Below are 14,630 nucleotides of genomic sequence, written 5' to 3'. Positions count from 1 at the left end.
TTGTAATCTGAGTGGAAAAGAGAGGTTATATTGGAAGGATTTGAAGCAAGCAGATTTTACAAGAGAAACATTACTGTGTCCAGAAACTTCGGATAGGATAGAATAAGCAGGCAGAATAGAATGAGGGATCAGTGCAGGATGTTTTGGAATATGCAAAACATGTAGAAATGTTATACAAAGAGAAGGACCAGGAAAAGTTGCAGAAAGAAATGTCAGGTTATGGACAGATAAGCAGAAATGAATATGGATAGATAAGATAGACTGAAGAAAGTTTTCAGAAGATGAGCAGGAAGCCTAGCAGAAAGAAAGGTGTTTTTAGCTAGTTTTTTGGTATAACATAGTTAAGAGATTCAAGAGGAGAAAGCATGTAGGGGGGTATGTGTATTGCTAATGAACAATGTAATGCCTTTGTGTTGACTACAGCCCCTCCCTGTAATGGCGGCCATGCTTGCAATGTTTACAACTCCACATAGTGTGACTCTGCAGCACTTCCCCCCCATGTGCTCACTTTCAGGGTGTGTGATGTTACTTCCGGTCCCTCCCCATCCGGGACAGGACCTGGCCCCGCCCCTTCCTCCTCCAGCGGCCATTTTGCCTCACCTGGAAGTGCTGCTGCCCCTGGCCCCGCTCGTTCCTCCATTTTGCCTCACCTGGGAGATCTGTAGCCCCGCCCCTTTCTGCCTCTGGCGGCCATTTTGCTGCACTTGGGAGGCCTATATTCCCCAATGCCACTGTATCCAGTGTTAACATCATGATTGTCTGAAGTAAGGTTTTGTTTGACCAGACTTTGTTACGCTCCAAGATGTGGCCACTTTGGATGTGTGATAAGTTCAGGGAAACAAACCTTTGTGAAGATGCAGCTTGGGACATAGTAGATGACTAAGCTGGTTTATAGTGTATGGAAGATTGGAGTTGATGCATGGGGGACAGAGGCCAGGAATACATGACAGGGGACGCTCTCTCATGTTCCCAGGGGCTCTGTTTTCCACTGCCCGCTTCTCCAATGGATACTCAGACCGATGATGTTATGGAAGGCTCCTACAGATGGAATAATTTCCCTATAGTCACCCAGCAAACTTTTTCATGCAATTTGGTGAAGTAATTTTACTTTTTATGTGAAGAAAGAGGGACTGAATTGCCCAGAGTAGGATGTTAATTCATCCGTATTCTTTAGTTTTTCTTTAAGTCTTTTGTATATTCTAGTGTCAGTCTACACTGAAGCTATAATTATATTCCGACAGGAGATTAAAAGCTAAACGCTGGCCATTCCCTGAAATACTATTACACTGGGTGACGTAAAATTTGAATTGTGTGGCGCCCCCTTGTGTTAAAAAAATGCTAACTGCAACCAGAAAAAAAAAATCTAAAGGATATTTTCGCTCAGACTTTGCTGCATATAATGTCACCTTGACCTACAAGGTGCTTGTTTTTGTGCCTCTTGGTTTACTAGTTTGAACGCAATTACTCTTTTTCCATTGAGTATTCCGGTTCAAAAGGGGGGAGGCATAGGTGATCTGGGTCATAGATGATCTAGGTGTTGTAGATCAGCTATTGGGTTAAAAAAAAAAAAAAAATGAAATAAGATAAAAAGGAAATAAATGATTTTGTGCTACAAGGTTCTGAGCCATGTGAAATAGAACATCAGCATGATTATTTAGTACTAATACAGTAAGAAACTGCAGGTATGCAAACAGTTACCAGAACCTCTGTTGATAATGCATATGTTGAGCTTTTTGCAGATGGTACCAGGGTGAGGACTGATGACTCCACATCGGATATGCAGTGGTCACACAACAAGATGTCCTAGAAGCAGAAGCTCTGCCTCCGCATGTCACAGTACAAGAAGCGGAATTGAAGGCCCTCACTGAGGCGAGTAGAGTGGCGAGAGGTAAAACGGCAATCCTTTACACTGACTCCTGGTATGCATTTGGCATAGCTCATGATTACGGCCCAATATGGAAGGCCAGACAGTTTTTACCTTAGCAGGACAACCAATTGAGAATGGTGCAGCGGTACAGAGTCGCATGGAGGCCCTACTTCTACCTGACAAAGTTGAGAGTTTGCACCGATTCCTACACTGGAGAGGCGAGAGATGACACCCTCGCTGACAGCATAGCAAAGGCAGCGGCCCTCAAGCCGTGGAAGAAAAAAGAAAGATACTGACAGCATGAGTCAGTGGTAAAAACTTTAGACATTGACAAAATTTGGACTTTGATATGCTAAAGACTTTTACAGTTACAAGCCAGCAAGGAAGAAAAGAATAAATGGACTAATATGGGAGCAGCAGAAACAGGACAGTGTGTGGTGAACGGTCAACAGCACTTGCCCACCACAGTTCCTGTATCCCATGATGGCCCAGCTGATGGACGGAAAGACCCACCTAGTAAACTAGCAATGACGACGACGCTTGAAAGACGATGGGCGACTTCTGGGTTCTCTGTAGCTGCTGCATCATTTGTCCAGTTTAGCATGATCTATGCCATAGGTGAGTCAGGGCAGAAGTAAATTTGCCACATCACACTTGCCCGGACCACTCTACCCATTTCAGGGATTGCAAATTGACTACGTTCAGCTCCCACTTGTTGGGAAGTATGAATACGTGCTTGTTGTTGTTGATGTCTTTGCAGGTTGGAGGCTGACCCTGTTACCAAGGCAAACAAGTAGGCAACCGCAAAGAAGCTCATGAACGAGGTAAACTGTGAATATGGGGTACCAGACGTGATTCAGAGTTAGACAGAGGTATAAACTTCGCAGGTGAATGTAACATGTCATGTCTGCTCTGGGTGTATCCCAGGCCTTTTACATACTCTACCATCTTTAGAGTAGTGGAAAGGTGGTGAGACGTAGTGGCACGCTAAAAGTAAGATACTTAAAAATTACGCCACTTTGGAAAGACTGTCATCCAATAGCCTTATACAGTGTTAGATATGAACCCAGGGGGGATTATACATTATCTCCCTACGAGATTGTTTGGGCTAGCCCCAAGGCTAGGTCGTTACTATCCTCAGTAGTTACAATTACAATCTGATGTGTTGACTGAGTATGTGATTTCCGTTGTTAAAGAACTAACCAAAGCCTATGCACAGGTGTTCTCTTCCAGACTCAGAGGCAGACACTGGGACACATATCTTGCAGCCTGGGGATTGAGTGTGCGTCAAGAAGTTCCCCAGGAAGCACCCTCCTGAGCCCCGATTTGATGGCCCCTACCAGGTGCTTCTGACTACTGCCACAGCTGTGAAACTAGCCGAAAGACTTACATGGATCCATGCTTCATACTGTAAGAAAGCTTCAGATCCGGGAGACCAGTCTTAGTTGTGCCAAAGACATTACTCTGGTTAGGGCTAGTGAGAGGGGAGGGTGGCAACTGGAATCCTTAGTCTGAAGGATATGAGGGTATGGTTACCTTCTAGTATAACTCGTCCAATGCTCAAGTAGCCGCATATTCCTTCGACTATTGTACTGTGGTCCCGTGTCTAGGCGCAAGATCCCACCGCGGACCAGATTTAGCTCAGTCCAGCTGGTTATATGACTTATATACCCGGGGAATACAATATGTTTGCACCACTGATAACGTCTCGGGAGAAGACTGCCGTTATTGGGGATTAGTGGGATGGAACACAGGAATAGACTGGTCCTATAAACCGCGAAGTGCCTTAAATAAGAAAGATAAGAGCGGGAAATCCCTAATTAGTCGTATAACCCTCCTTGAAAATAATAAGGACAGCAGGTATTGGAAGGCTGAACTTAGTATGTTGCTTGGTTTTAATGCGGTTTTTACACTAACCATGGGAGATCCAAGCCCGGAGGATGGAGGGACTTATAGTCTGGGGACATACCGGTACGGGAGGACAGATCCCTTAGGGAAGTTTAAAATAAGGGATATGGTAGATGCACCCGAATGGAAGCCTTCACTTAGTCCCATGCCCATAATTAACCCCCTCCGCCGTAAGATAAAGACGTTGACGAACATGATGATCATAGCCGACCCTACCTTTTGAGAACACCTTGACAGTAGCGACTGGCTACTCTAACCAGAATCTCTGGTTGGAGTTGATGAGGTACAATGCTAACAGGAGCAACAAGTCTAACTGTTGCGTGTGCGGTAGTGCCCGACCACACTCGGGGATGGTCCCCCTAAATCTCCCTGTAGATGCTGAAGAGTGGTTTCTTAGTCTCTTCACGAACATTTCCGCTAATTACACTGTTTGTGAGAAGTGGAAGAAGGAATACTCTATAACTACTTAAGTGTTTTGCACCGGAGAGAGTATTACTGACTACCCTGGAAAGTACACCTGCCGGGCAAATAGGCAGGGTGGAGGGAGATTTTTGGGGGAACTTACCAACGGGTATTGCTCCTCCTACGGTACGATAGGAGGGGAATGGACACAGAATCAGGTCCAGTCCTTAGGAGACGTTTACTGGCTTTGTGGAGACATGAGGTAGAGGACCCGCCTGGAGGGTAATTGGACAGGGGAGTGTGCCTTAGTAAAGCCCTTATGCTCCTCCACATCCTGTCAGACAGCGTTGAGGATAATGAGGTTACCCCCAATAGTTACTTTATCTCGATCCATCTCAGTCTGTGTTTTGTGGTTATCCTGTCATGTTGGTCTATCCTTGTTTTCCGCATAGGTACGGCGGTTCCTTCCAATCTTGTCACTAGTTAGTGTAGGGTCAGGGTGAGGCGACCTGGACGTGTTCACCATTAGGACTATCTCCAGGAGGGACACTGGTGTGGGTGAAGATTAGGGAGTCCCACGCCGTGCGTACCTGTGCACGCTACCAGTATTGTAACATTATACTAGAGCGAGAAGAGAGACCCCTGGTGGTAGTTTTAGTGATCTACACGTGTACATTGACGTCATAAGATAGCCAAGGGGGGTACCTGACGAGTTTAAAAAAAAATTAGAGACCAAGTTAAAACTAGATTCGAGTCCATTTTCCTGGTCATTATGGTAAATAAACGTTGACTGGATTAATTATGTTTATTATAATTAGCAGTGGTTTATAAATTATACTAGAGACGCCTTATAGGGACTAGTCGACCAATAGGACCTACCTCGACTATGACTTTTCAAAATAGAATGGCCTTAGATATGACTTTAGCTAAAAAGGGGAGTGTCTGTAAGATGATAGGGGAGACTTGTACCTACATCCTAGACGACACGTGACCCGCGGGTAAAGACGCACTTGCCATTAAGAAGCTGACCGCACTAACTAAAAAGAGCTAACTTTTGGGACCAGCACTCGCCATGGATGAGCGGGTGGTAAAGGATCCTGGCACAGACGGGCGTCGCTGTTGTATGTGAACTGATGGTTATCTTTTCTGTTCTAGTCTGCTGTGTTATCCCCTGTGTCAGAGAGACCTGTGAAACTGATGCTGGAAAAGCCGCTCCCACCATGAGTTTGCTGGATGCATCCCCAGAAGGAGTGGACAAGTCCTACACCCCCTTGAAGACCCTAAAACGAACCTTCAACGCGCTCCAGTTATAGGCTCATGCGCAGAGAACTGTGAAAATTAGATAGAGAGTTAAAGGATAGACATTTTAAGGGGGGATTGTAGTAGACATGATAATTAATTAGTATAAAATGTCTATTGATTTGTATAAACCAAATGTATTATGCTGTTGTAATGACTTCAACCTAATGTGGAACTCTGCTGCATAAGGAAAGAGTTAAATCACAGTGTTATATATATATATATATATATATATATATATATATATATATAAATATATATATATATATTGCTTGTGCCCATCTTGGATGAATCCCCAGCCCTGCCTCCACACAGAAAGTTACTAAATAACACAGAGACCTCTCCACCCCTCCCATCCTGAAGCTAGATAAACAATGGGTTGCCACATACACAGAAACTGCTTAAGGTTGCCTGCATAGAGGACAAAGTCCGTGCCACATCAACACTTGGAGGAGGGTGGGCAGAGAGGTGGGAGATTCTATATGATCCGATAAATGAGAATCCTATATGTTACTGATGTAACCTGTTGCACGCCCATTGTGTGTCTTTACAATAAAAGGCCCTGTCTGGCTGTTTCTGGGCAGAGAGCCATTTTGAGCATGAGACTGATACCTCGTGTTTGACCTGGTCAGTGTGCGCATACTGCTTCTACACAATTAGGAAGCTACAAAATACCCCGAAGCCTGCTGGAGAAACCATAATCCAGATCACCGCGGGTAGATAAATACCCGCGGATGGTCAATAAAAGGGATTTTAAAAAAAATGGAGCATGAAAAAATCAGACCATGCTCCATTTTCATGCGGGTCTCCCGCGGGGACGGCTCCTGTGGGCTTCTATTGAAGCCTATGGAAGCCGTCCGGATCCGCGGGAGACCTAAAATAGGAATTTAAAAGAATTTACCCATCCGGAGCGGACCGGGAAGGTCTTCTCTTCCTCACGGCCACATCTTTCTTGCTTCGGCTCGGCGGATGTGCCCGGCGCATGCATGCGGCACATCGGCGACGTGCCGGCAACGTGCCGCAGCCGTGACGAGTTCATCCGCTGGCCGAAAAAGAAGATCCGGCCGTGAGGAAGAGAAGACTTTCCCCGCCCGCTACGGATGGGTAAATTCTTTTAAATTCCTATTTTCAGCGCTCATGTCCGCGGGGCAGGAGGGACCCGCTGCAGATTCTCCATGTAGAATCCGTAGCGGGCCTGATTTTCCCCGTGGGCATGAGGCCTAAAACTTTCACTCCGCTATCAGTGCCTAGACAAAAAAAGTTTGTTTGCTGTTGCAGAATTCCTTTTAAGTGCGAACCAATCACATCCATATCTGTACCTTGTCATAAGTATGTATGTTATAAGTGTGTATAAATATGCATGCCTCTTCAGATCCAATCCATAAGCCTGAAGAAGAACCCTGCGTTGGTTCGGAAGCTCGCTATTATTACATCATGTATTTTTGTTAGCCATTAAAAGGTATCATATCTACAAGATTACGTCGTTTCTCTTGCTGAGAACAATCACATTTTGCTCTACTGGCTAACACGGTACCAGATCTTTGTTTTCATTATACTAGCAACAGAGATATGAACCACTGTCATGGCACATCGCCCATGCTCACCACAATCATGTGCTCTTGGGTTTGTGGACAGGCGTCACCACCTGTCACATGCTACATGTCACGTCTCCTCCTTTGCTGGCACCTAACTCTGCCCACAGAGCTCACTGAGACCCCCTTTCTTCAAGGACCTACACACACTCCCTAATCTGTCCCACCACAATCCACATCCTGCTATATCAGACATCTTCCTTGGCCATGGAGAATTGGTTTCCTATTGGTTTGCTACTTTGGTTCTAGCCCTTGCCTGACTCTAGGTTCTGTGCTCCCTGACCTCGGCTCTATAGTCTGGAGTTTATTATGTTTGCCCTGACATTCAGCCTAGACCTCGGTAATGTACCTGTGCAGCCAGCTCTGACCACAGCCTGTATTTCTGCAACACTCCTGTTCAGACCATCTGGTACTGCAACTTGAGTCGGTGCAGCATCAGCAGCCACATCACCAGGACTATCTGGATGAGTAACGGCTTGGAATATGGGTTGCCTTGAAGATAGCCTCCAGGTCTACCAGCTGCGGTAGCCTACGATGCTCAGCCATGGGCCGAGCTTCACAGGCTTTCTAATATCCTGCTATGCTGAAGTATAGTAGTGTATTAGAAAAATGATAAAATATGCCGATATTCAAGTCCCCTAATGGGACTAAAACAAAAACTTAAAGCATAAAAAAAGTCAAAACCCAACCTTTCACCTTTTAATATGTAGAGAAAAAAAATCACATATGTGGTATCGCTGCGTTCGTAATGTCCCAGAGAAAAAAGTTGGTACATTACTAAGTTACCACAGTGCACGTCATTCCAAAAAAATACAAAAACATGGCGAAAATAACTAAATCTCCTCTTACCAAAAAAGGGAATAAAAAAGTGAACAAAACGTTGCATGAAACAATAAATTGTATCCTTAAAAAGCACAACTCATGCCGCAAAAAACCCTCCCATAACACTCTTGACAAAATAGAAAAATGTGAGATGTCTTTGAATGCAGCGATAAACCAAAAATATTTAAAAAGAAAGCAACTCTTCCCTCAAAAAACCTATATAAGGGCTCCCACACACTTCAATGGAAATTTCCATTGAAATTTGTGTTAAAAAAATGCAGCGTTAACGCAGTGTTAACACTCAGAAAGCTGCGCTAAAATGGCACGGCTATCTGAGTGTTAAATCAGGTGAATGAATAGCGAGCATGTCGCAGCTGCTATTAGCGAATATGCCGTTACCCCTCCCTTTGTCAGCGGGGATGAAGGAATCCTGTGCCATAGCTGTCTCTGCTGTGGCAGAAGTCCACAATGTATTCCTGATGTTTTCAATGTGTGATATTGCAAAATTTTCTCTGTGCTGCGAGGGTAGCCACCCTTATACAGTTTTTATTTCTCCAAAACATAAATATTTATATTATTCAGGTGGTATAAATGTGACAATCGCCTGCAAGATGAGGTTGATAATACTACCTTAAATAAGTGACGACAAATAACCCACTAGTACCAAATTAAAGGGGTTGTCTCACGCCGAAACAGTTTTTTTTTTTTATTCAATAGGCCCCCCATTTGGCGTGAGACAAACCGAAGGGATGGGTTAAAAAAAAAAAGTTTATTACTTACCCGAATCCCGGCGCTGCGGCGACTTCTTTTTTTTCCTTTACCAAGATGGCCGCCGGGATCTTCACCCACGATGCACCGCGGGTCTTCTCCCATGGTGCACCGTGGGCTCTGTGCGGTCCATTGCCGATTCCAGCCTCCTGATTGGCTGGAATCGGCACACGTGACGGGGCGGAGCTACGAGGACCAGCTCTCCCGCACGAGCGGCCCCATTCACCAGGGAGAAGACCGGACTGCGCAAGGGCGTCTAAAAATGCCAGAAGACAGCGAATTTAGACGGATCCATGGCGACGGGGACGCTAGCAACGGAGCAGGTAAGTGAATAACTTCTGTATGGCTCATAATTAATGCACGATGTACATTACAAAGTGCATTAATATGGCCATACAGAAGTGCTGAACCCCACTTGCTTTCGCGGGACAACCCCTTTAAGGTCTCATACGGGTGGATGTGAATAGCCGAATCCGCCTTCGGCGTGCACACGAAGCATCTGCAGCAAATGTCATGCATTGAAGGCATTTAAAAGTCGCTTTTTCCTTCACACTCGCGGAAATGTGTTGCAATTTCCATGAGCAAGGGAAAAATCACAGCATGTTCTGTTTTGCTGTGGACTCCAAATGGAAGTGAATGGAAGCCATCCGACCCGCAGTGCATCCGCAATTGACATTGTGGAAAGGTCGAGGGTACACATGCCATCGCCTAGCAACGGCCTGAGAAAGACAAATATTTAAAAGAGAAATCTGTACTGCCCATGACCAACAGCGAGCGTCTGCGGTCATCCGCAATACAGGAAAAGAAGGTATGCAGGGTCACTGGTTGGGGTCACTGCTGGATTCTACTGCGAGAACCTGCATGTGGAATCTGGATTGTTCGTGTGAACTCGACTTTATTTTACATATTATTTATACTATATGGTGAACACCATTAAAAATAAATACACCAAAATTGTAGATTTTGGCCTTATGTCCACGGCCGGGAGCCCGCAGCGTTATCGCACCCTGCCCGTGGCAAGAGGACATTGCTTGCCCATCCGGATCCTCTGTGCGGGTCTTTGGTCTTCTCCTCTGTGGATGTGCGCTGCAGCACATGCGCAGGGAATTTTTAAATAAAATCTCCTGCTTTCCAGCGGAATCCACGGCACACTGCAGGCGTGCCGCAGATCGGATAGCTTCCATTGACCTCAACGGAAGCCTCCCTGGGATCCACGGCACAATGGAGAATGCTGCGATTTGTTTTCTGGTCCCCAAAAGAAATCCGCATGCTTAGATTAAGCTGCAGACGCCCACGCATCCCTGTGGGTGGATTGAACTGTGGATCACCTGTGCGGGTGCCCAGTGAAAATTCCGCGATTCAAACCCACCCGTGGACATGAGGCCTGTTAATCTAACACTACTAAAAATGGGATAAAAAGCAATCAAAAAGTTATATGTTTCCGAAAAATGGATAAATGAAGACTAAAGAAAAAAACAAGCCCGCAGAGAGCTCTGGTGAAGGGAAAATATCAATGCCCCGGCTCTGGGAATGCAGACACAGACGCAAATCTTTAAAGGAAAAGTGTTTTATTTGTGTACAGAACTAGCAAAACATCCACAAAAAGTATAAACGTGATGTCACCAGACTCGTGTGAGCGGAGAGCAGTGCTGTCACATCATTGAGGCCTCATGTCCACGGGGAAAATCAGGCATGCTACGGATTCTCCATGGAGAATCCACAGTGGGTCCCTCCTGCCCCGCGGACATGAAGACTGAAAATAAGAATAAATCAGAATAAACTTACCTCTCGCACGCTCCGGATCCTTCCTTCGCTGCGGCGTCATCTTCTCTGCGTCGCGGCCGGATCTTCTTTCTTTGGCCCGGCGGATGCGCAGGATGACGTCGGTGACGTGCCCCGCGCATGCGCCGGCCCGAAGAAAAAAGATCCGGCCGTGACGGAGAGAAGATGGCGCGCGCGGCGAAGAGAAGAAACGGAGCGGGCGAGTAAATTCCAATTTTTGTCTCCTGCGGATCCAGACGGCTTCCATAGAAGCCCGCGGGAGCCGTCCCCGCGGGAGACCCGCATGAAAATGGGGCATGGTCCAGATTTTTTCATGCTCCATTTTAAAAAAAATCACTCTTATTGACCATCCGCGGGTTTTTTTCTACCCCGCGGGTGGTCAATGCATCCCTATGGGGTGCGGATCCGCGGGCGGGAGAAGAGTTAAAATCCGCTGCGGATGTTAATTCTTCTTTTGCCCGTGGACATGAGGCCTTATTTTGGAATGCTGTAAAAATGGCTTCCAAAAACAAATAGCAGAAATTATTTTTTCCTCCAGTTTCCCTAATGATGTCATTATAAATCCAACTTGTCCCGCAATGAACAGGCCCTCATATGGCCGTGTGCAGGGAACAATCACATGTTGTGACTCCTGGAGTCCAAGGATGAAAAACACGGGTTACACTGGCTGGTCAGGCGTTGAGCACCATGTACTGGCAGACAGCACAAGCCGTCCCGTGCTACTGCCAGCTGAGAACTCCCCGGCCCTGGTCCGGCCCTCAGCCGCTCGCTCATAATGCGATTCTTCGTGTGTTTTTCTCGTGTAAATGCAGTCTAGTTCTAAACTACTCCCGCCGTTATCTGCTCTGTCCTGATTGGGTTACAGGGTAGTCACGTGACTAGCGAGGCTGAAAGCGAGGCTTGGTTTCGTCCTCCCAGAGTGCCCCGCGCGCTGTGCTCTGTACTAGTGACAGCTCCTGCGCCGTGAGCCTGTGCTTCCTACAGTACACAGCGGCCGGGACAAGTGGTTATGCCCTGGACGTTGCACCATAGGGGATGGCATCAGCTGGCGCTGTGACCCGGAGCATCCGCCTCCCTGCTAGACACGGTTATGCTGTGGAGTTCTCCCCTTATGTGCCCACTCGGCTGGCATGTGCAGCCTCCCAGAACTATGGCATATCAGGTGAAGGAGCCCCGCACAGGCTTTGGTTATTAGTTTATTATTGTTGTGCTTGAGTCCTGCATGTACCCAGATAGAAACGTACCCAAGTGTAGCAGTCCAAAGAGAGCAGGCAGCAGATGCAGTGCCAATCGGGTTCAGCAGATGCAGTGCCCATCAGGTGCAACAGGCAGCAGATCTAGTGCGCAGCAGATGCAGTGCCCATCAGGTGCAACAGGCAGCAGATCTAGTGCGCAGCAGATGCAGTGCCCATCAGGTGCAACAGGCAGCAGATCTAGTGCGCAGCAGATGCAGTGCCCATCAGGTGCAACAGGCAGCAGATCTAGTGTGCAGCAGATGCAGTGCCCATTAGGTGCAACAGGCAGCAGATCTAGTGCGCAGCAGATGCAGTGCCCATCAGGTGCAACAGGAAGCAGATCTAGTGCGCAGCAGATGCAGTGCCCATCAGGTGCAACAGGCAGCAGATCTAGTGTGCAGCAGATGCAGTGCCCATTAGGTGCAACAGGCAGCAGATCTAGTGCGCAGCAGATGCAGTGCCCATCAGGTGCAACAGGCAGCAGATATAGTACCCAGCAGATGCAGTGCCCATCAGGTGCAACAGGCAGCAGATCTAGTGCGCAGCAGATGCAGTGCCCATCAGGTGCATCAGGCAGCAGATCTAGTGCGCAGCAGATGCAGTGCCCATCAGGTGCATCAGGCAGCAGATCTAGTGCGCAGCAGATGCAGTGCCCATTAGGTGCAACAGGCAGCAGATCTAGTGCGCAGCAGATGCAGTGCCCATCAGGTGCAACAGGCAGCAGATATAGTACCCAGCAGATGCAGTGCCCATCAGGTGCAACAGGCAGCAGATGCAGTGCCTATCAGGTGCATCAGGCAGCAGATCTAGTGCGCAGCAGATGCAGTGCCCATCAGGTGCAACAGGCAGCAGATATAGTGCGCAGCAGATGCAGTGCCCATCAGGTGCAACAGGCAGCAGATGCAGTGCCCATCAGATGCAGTGCCCAATCACAATCCAAAATATAGCAGCATTTCCATCAAAGGCTAAAGAAGCCCTAGAGCAGCAGCAGCAGCCTGCCTCTTGCTGTGTGGTTTCTCCCGTGTAACATGTAATGACCGAATATGGCTTATAGATTTCCTGCAGAATTTCCGCCCGTGCCCGTCGCCATAGGATTGCATTAGGTAATACAATCCTATGCAGTCAGCAGTGATTTGACCGCATGAAATCTCATGTCGTAAACAAATCGCGGTATGTCCTATTTCTGTGTGAGTCTCGCAGAGGCCTGTACAGGAACGTCACTGGTGACGCACCGGCTCCGCTCTGCACATGCGCTGGCTGTGCGTCAGCTGGCACATAGGAGAGCGTAGAAGACGCCGGGAGGAGGTGAACCACAGGTCACTGCAGGGGCACGGCTCACATCCCACTGCGAGAATTCTTACAGAGGGATCTGACCCGGCCACTGCAGCAGGCCAAAAGTAATCCAACCTCAGCCAATCCTATACAGTACACGCCAGTGACATCCGCTCTGCTCCCGCAGCAGCTCCTGTGAGGCCAGTGATTGGCTGCTGTGGTGATGTGTCTGGTACGTGATGTCTGCCATGCTAGTATAGTCGCCCATGGGCTGTACATGAAACCCATGGACAGTATGCGGCCCCATAAGGCCTCCCTCACACAGGGCGTTTTCAGCAGCCTTTTCAGCCCTGTTCTAAACGCTGTACAACACTCCCATTCATTTCAATGGGGCTGCTCACACAGGGCTGAAAACGCTGCTTTGAAAAGCGCTGCGTTTTGAAAGCGCTGCATGTTCTATTCTTGGGCGTTTTCAGCTGAGTCTCCCATTGAAATGAATGGGCAGCCTCTTCAGCTGGGCTGAAAAGGCAGCTGAAAGCTCGGCTGAAAACTCGGCTGAAAAGGCAGCGTTTTGCAAACGCCCTGTGTGAGGGAGGCCTAATAGCCTGTGAGGCTATCCACACACCCCTTCTTCCCCACTGTGTGAAAAAGATCACTGCGTCTTCCATTCCCCTCTCATCATGGACAAGGATAGGACTTGTGACGGTATGGTCGTGTGCCCGTCGCTGTCTGATGCGTGAGGTGCCCATATTTAGTAGCACTCATACGCCCATGTGAATGAGCCCTAAGATGGCCACACCACTTCTCGGACTACCTGTGCACTAGTATGTCTCAGTAGTCTGTGACGCTGCATGCTGATCTCATTGGTTAGCACCGCTCATGTGGGCAGCACTGGCCAATGAAATTGCATGTAATGTCTTATACGATAATTCATACAAGCGTGCAGCAGGTAGCCAAGGACGCCGTGTGGTCATCTTTGTCAATGGTCACTTTAGAGTGAACCAGTCATACTGGACATGTATTATGATATACAGTAGAAGGAGCTCAGAAGGTCCCTGCCCATTCTAGGTGTGGGTGTCCAGTGGGCGATGGACAGCTGTCGATCTGTATACTTGTATCCGTCAGTCACAAAGTCAAAGCAGATGAGGTGGGATTACAATAGTAAAGTACAAGTAAGGCCGCCTTCACACTAGTATATTACGGGCACGTGCCTCAGCCCGGCGGCGGGTCTACTGAGCCATAGGGATCCAGCGCACAAATGTTGATGCGTATTTCAGCATGGATTTCACCCCCTCCTTTGGGGAAGTGAAATCTGCACTGAAAATCAACAGCATAAATTGACATGTGGATTTAGAATCCACAGAGCAGGTCAATTTAAGTTCCATGCCCACGGACGGATTATCACTGCGGGATTGGCAGTCAGACGGCCGCCGTGAATTCTGTAGCAATGTCCATCCATTGACATACCATGTTAAAAGATTTTTCCATGCCTAATCAACTGCGATTTTCCGCTTGCGGGGAAGAATCGCAAAGTGCTCTATTTTGTGTGGAAAATCGCACAGACGGCTTCCATAACAGTCAATGGAAGCTGTCCGTCCTGCAGCGAGTTGTTGCGGTTCCGCGTAATCAACAGTGCGTCATACCCTGCACATGCTCACCAGCCGAGACTCTCGCAGCGGATCT

At 47.7% G+C, this 14,630-nt stretch overlaps 1 protein-coding gene across 1 annotated transcript in view; it reads left to right on the top strand.

Annotated features, from left to right (window-relative positions):
• Positions 1 to 11,370: 11,370 nt before the first annotated feature.
• PEX7 (peroxisomal biogenesis factor 7) overlaps positions 11,371 to 14,630 on the top strand; it is a 145,681-nt gene continuing 142,421 nt past the window's right edge. The window contains exon 1 of the mRNA XM_066606118.1: positions 11,371 to 11,602. Coding sequence (XP_066462215.1) covers positions 11,476 to 11,602 — 127 coding nt within the window. The 5' untranslated portion in view covers positions 11,371 to 11,475. The remainder of the gene's footprint in view (positions 11,603 to 14,630) is intronic.

This window comes from Eleutherodactylus coqui, chromosome 1, assembly GCF_035609145.1.
Source record: "Eleutherodactylus coqui strain aEleCoq1 chromosome 1, aEleCoq1.hap1, whole genome shotgun sequence".
NCBI classification, from domain to species: Eukaryota; Metazoa; Chordata; class Amphibia; order Anura; family Eleutherodactylidae; genus Eleutherodactylus; species Eleutherodactylus coqui.
Note: the sequence above shows the minus strand (reverse complement) of the source record. Positions and strands in the feature narration are given on the sequence as shown.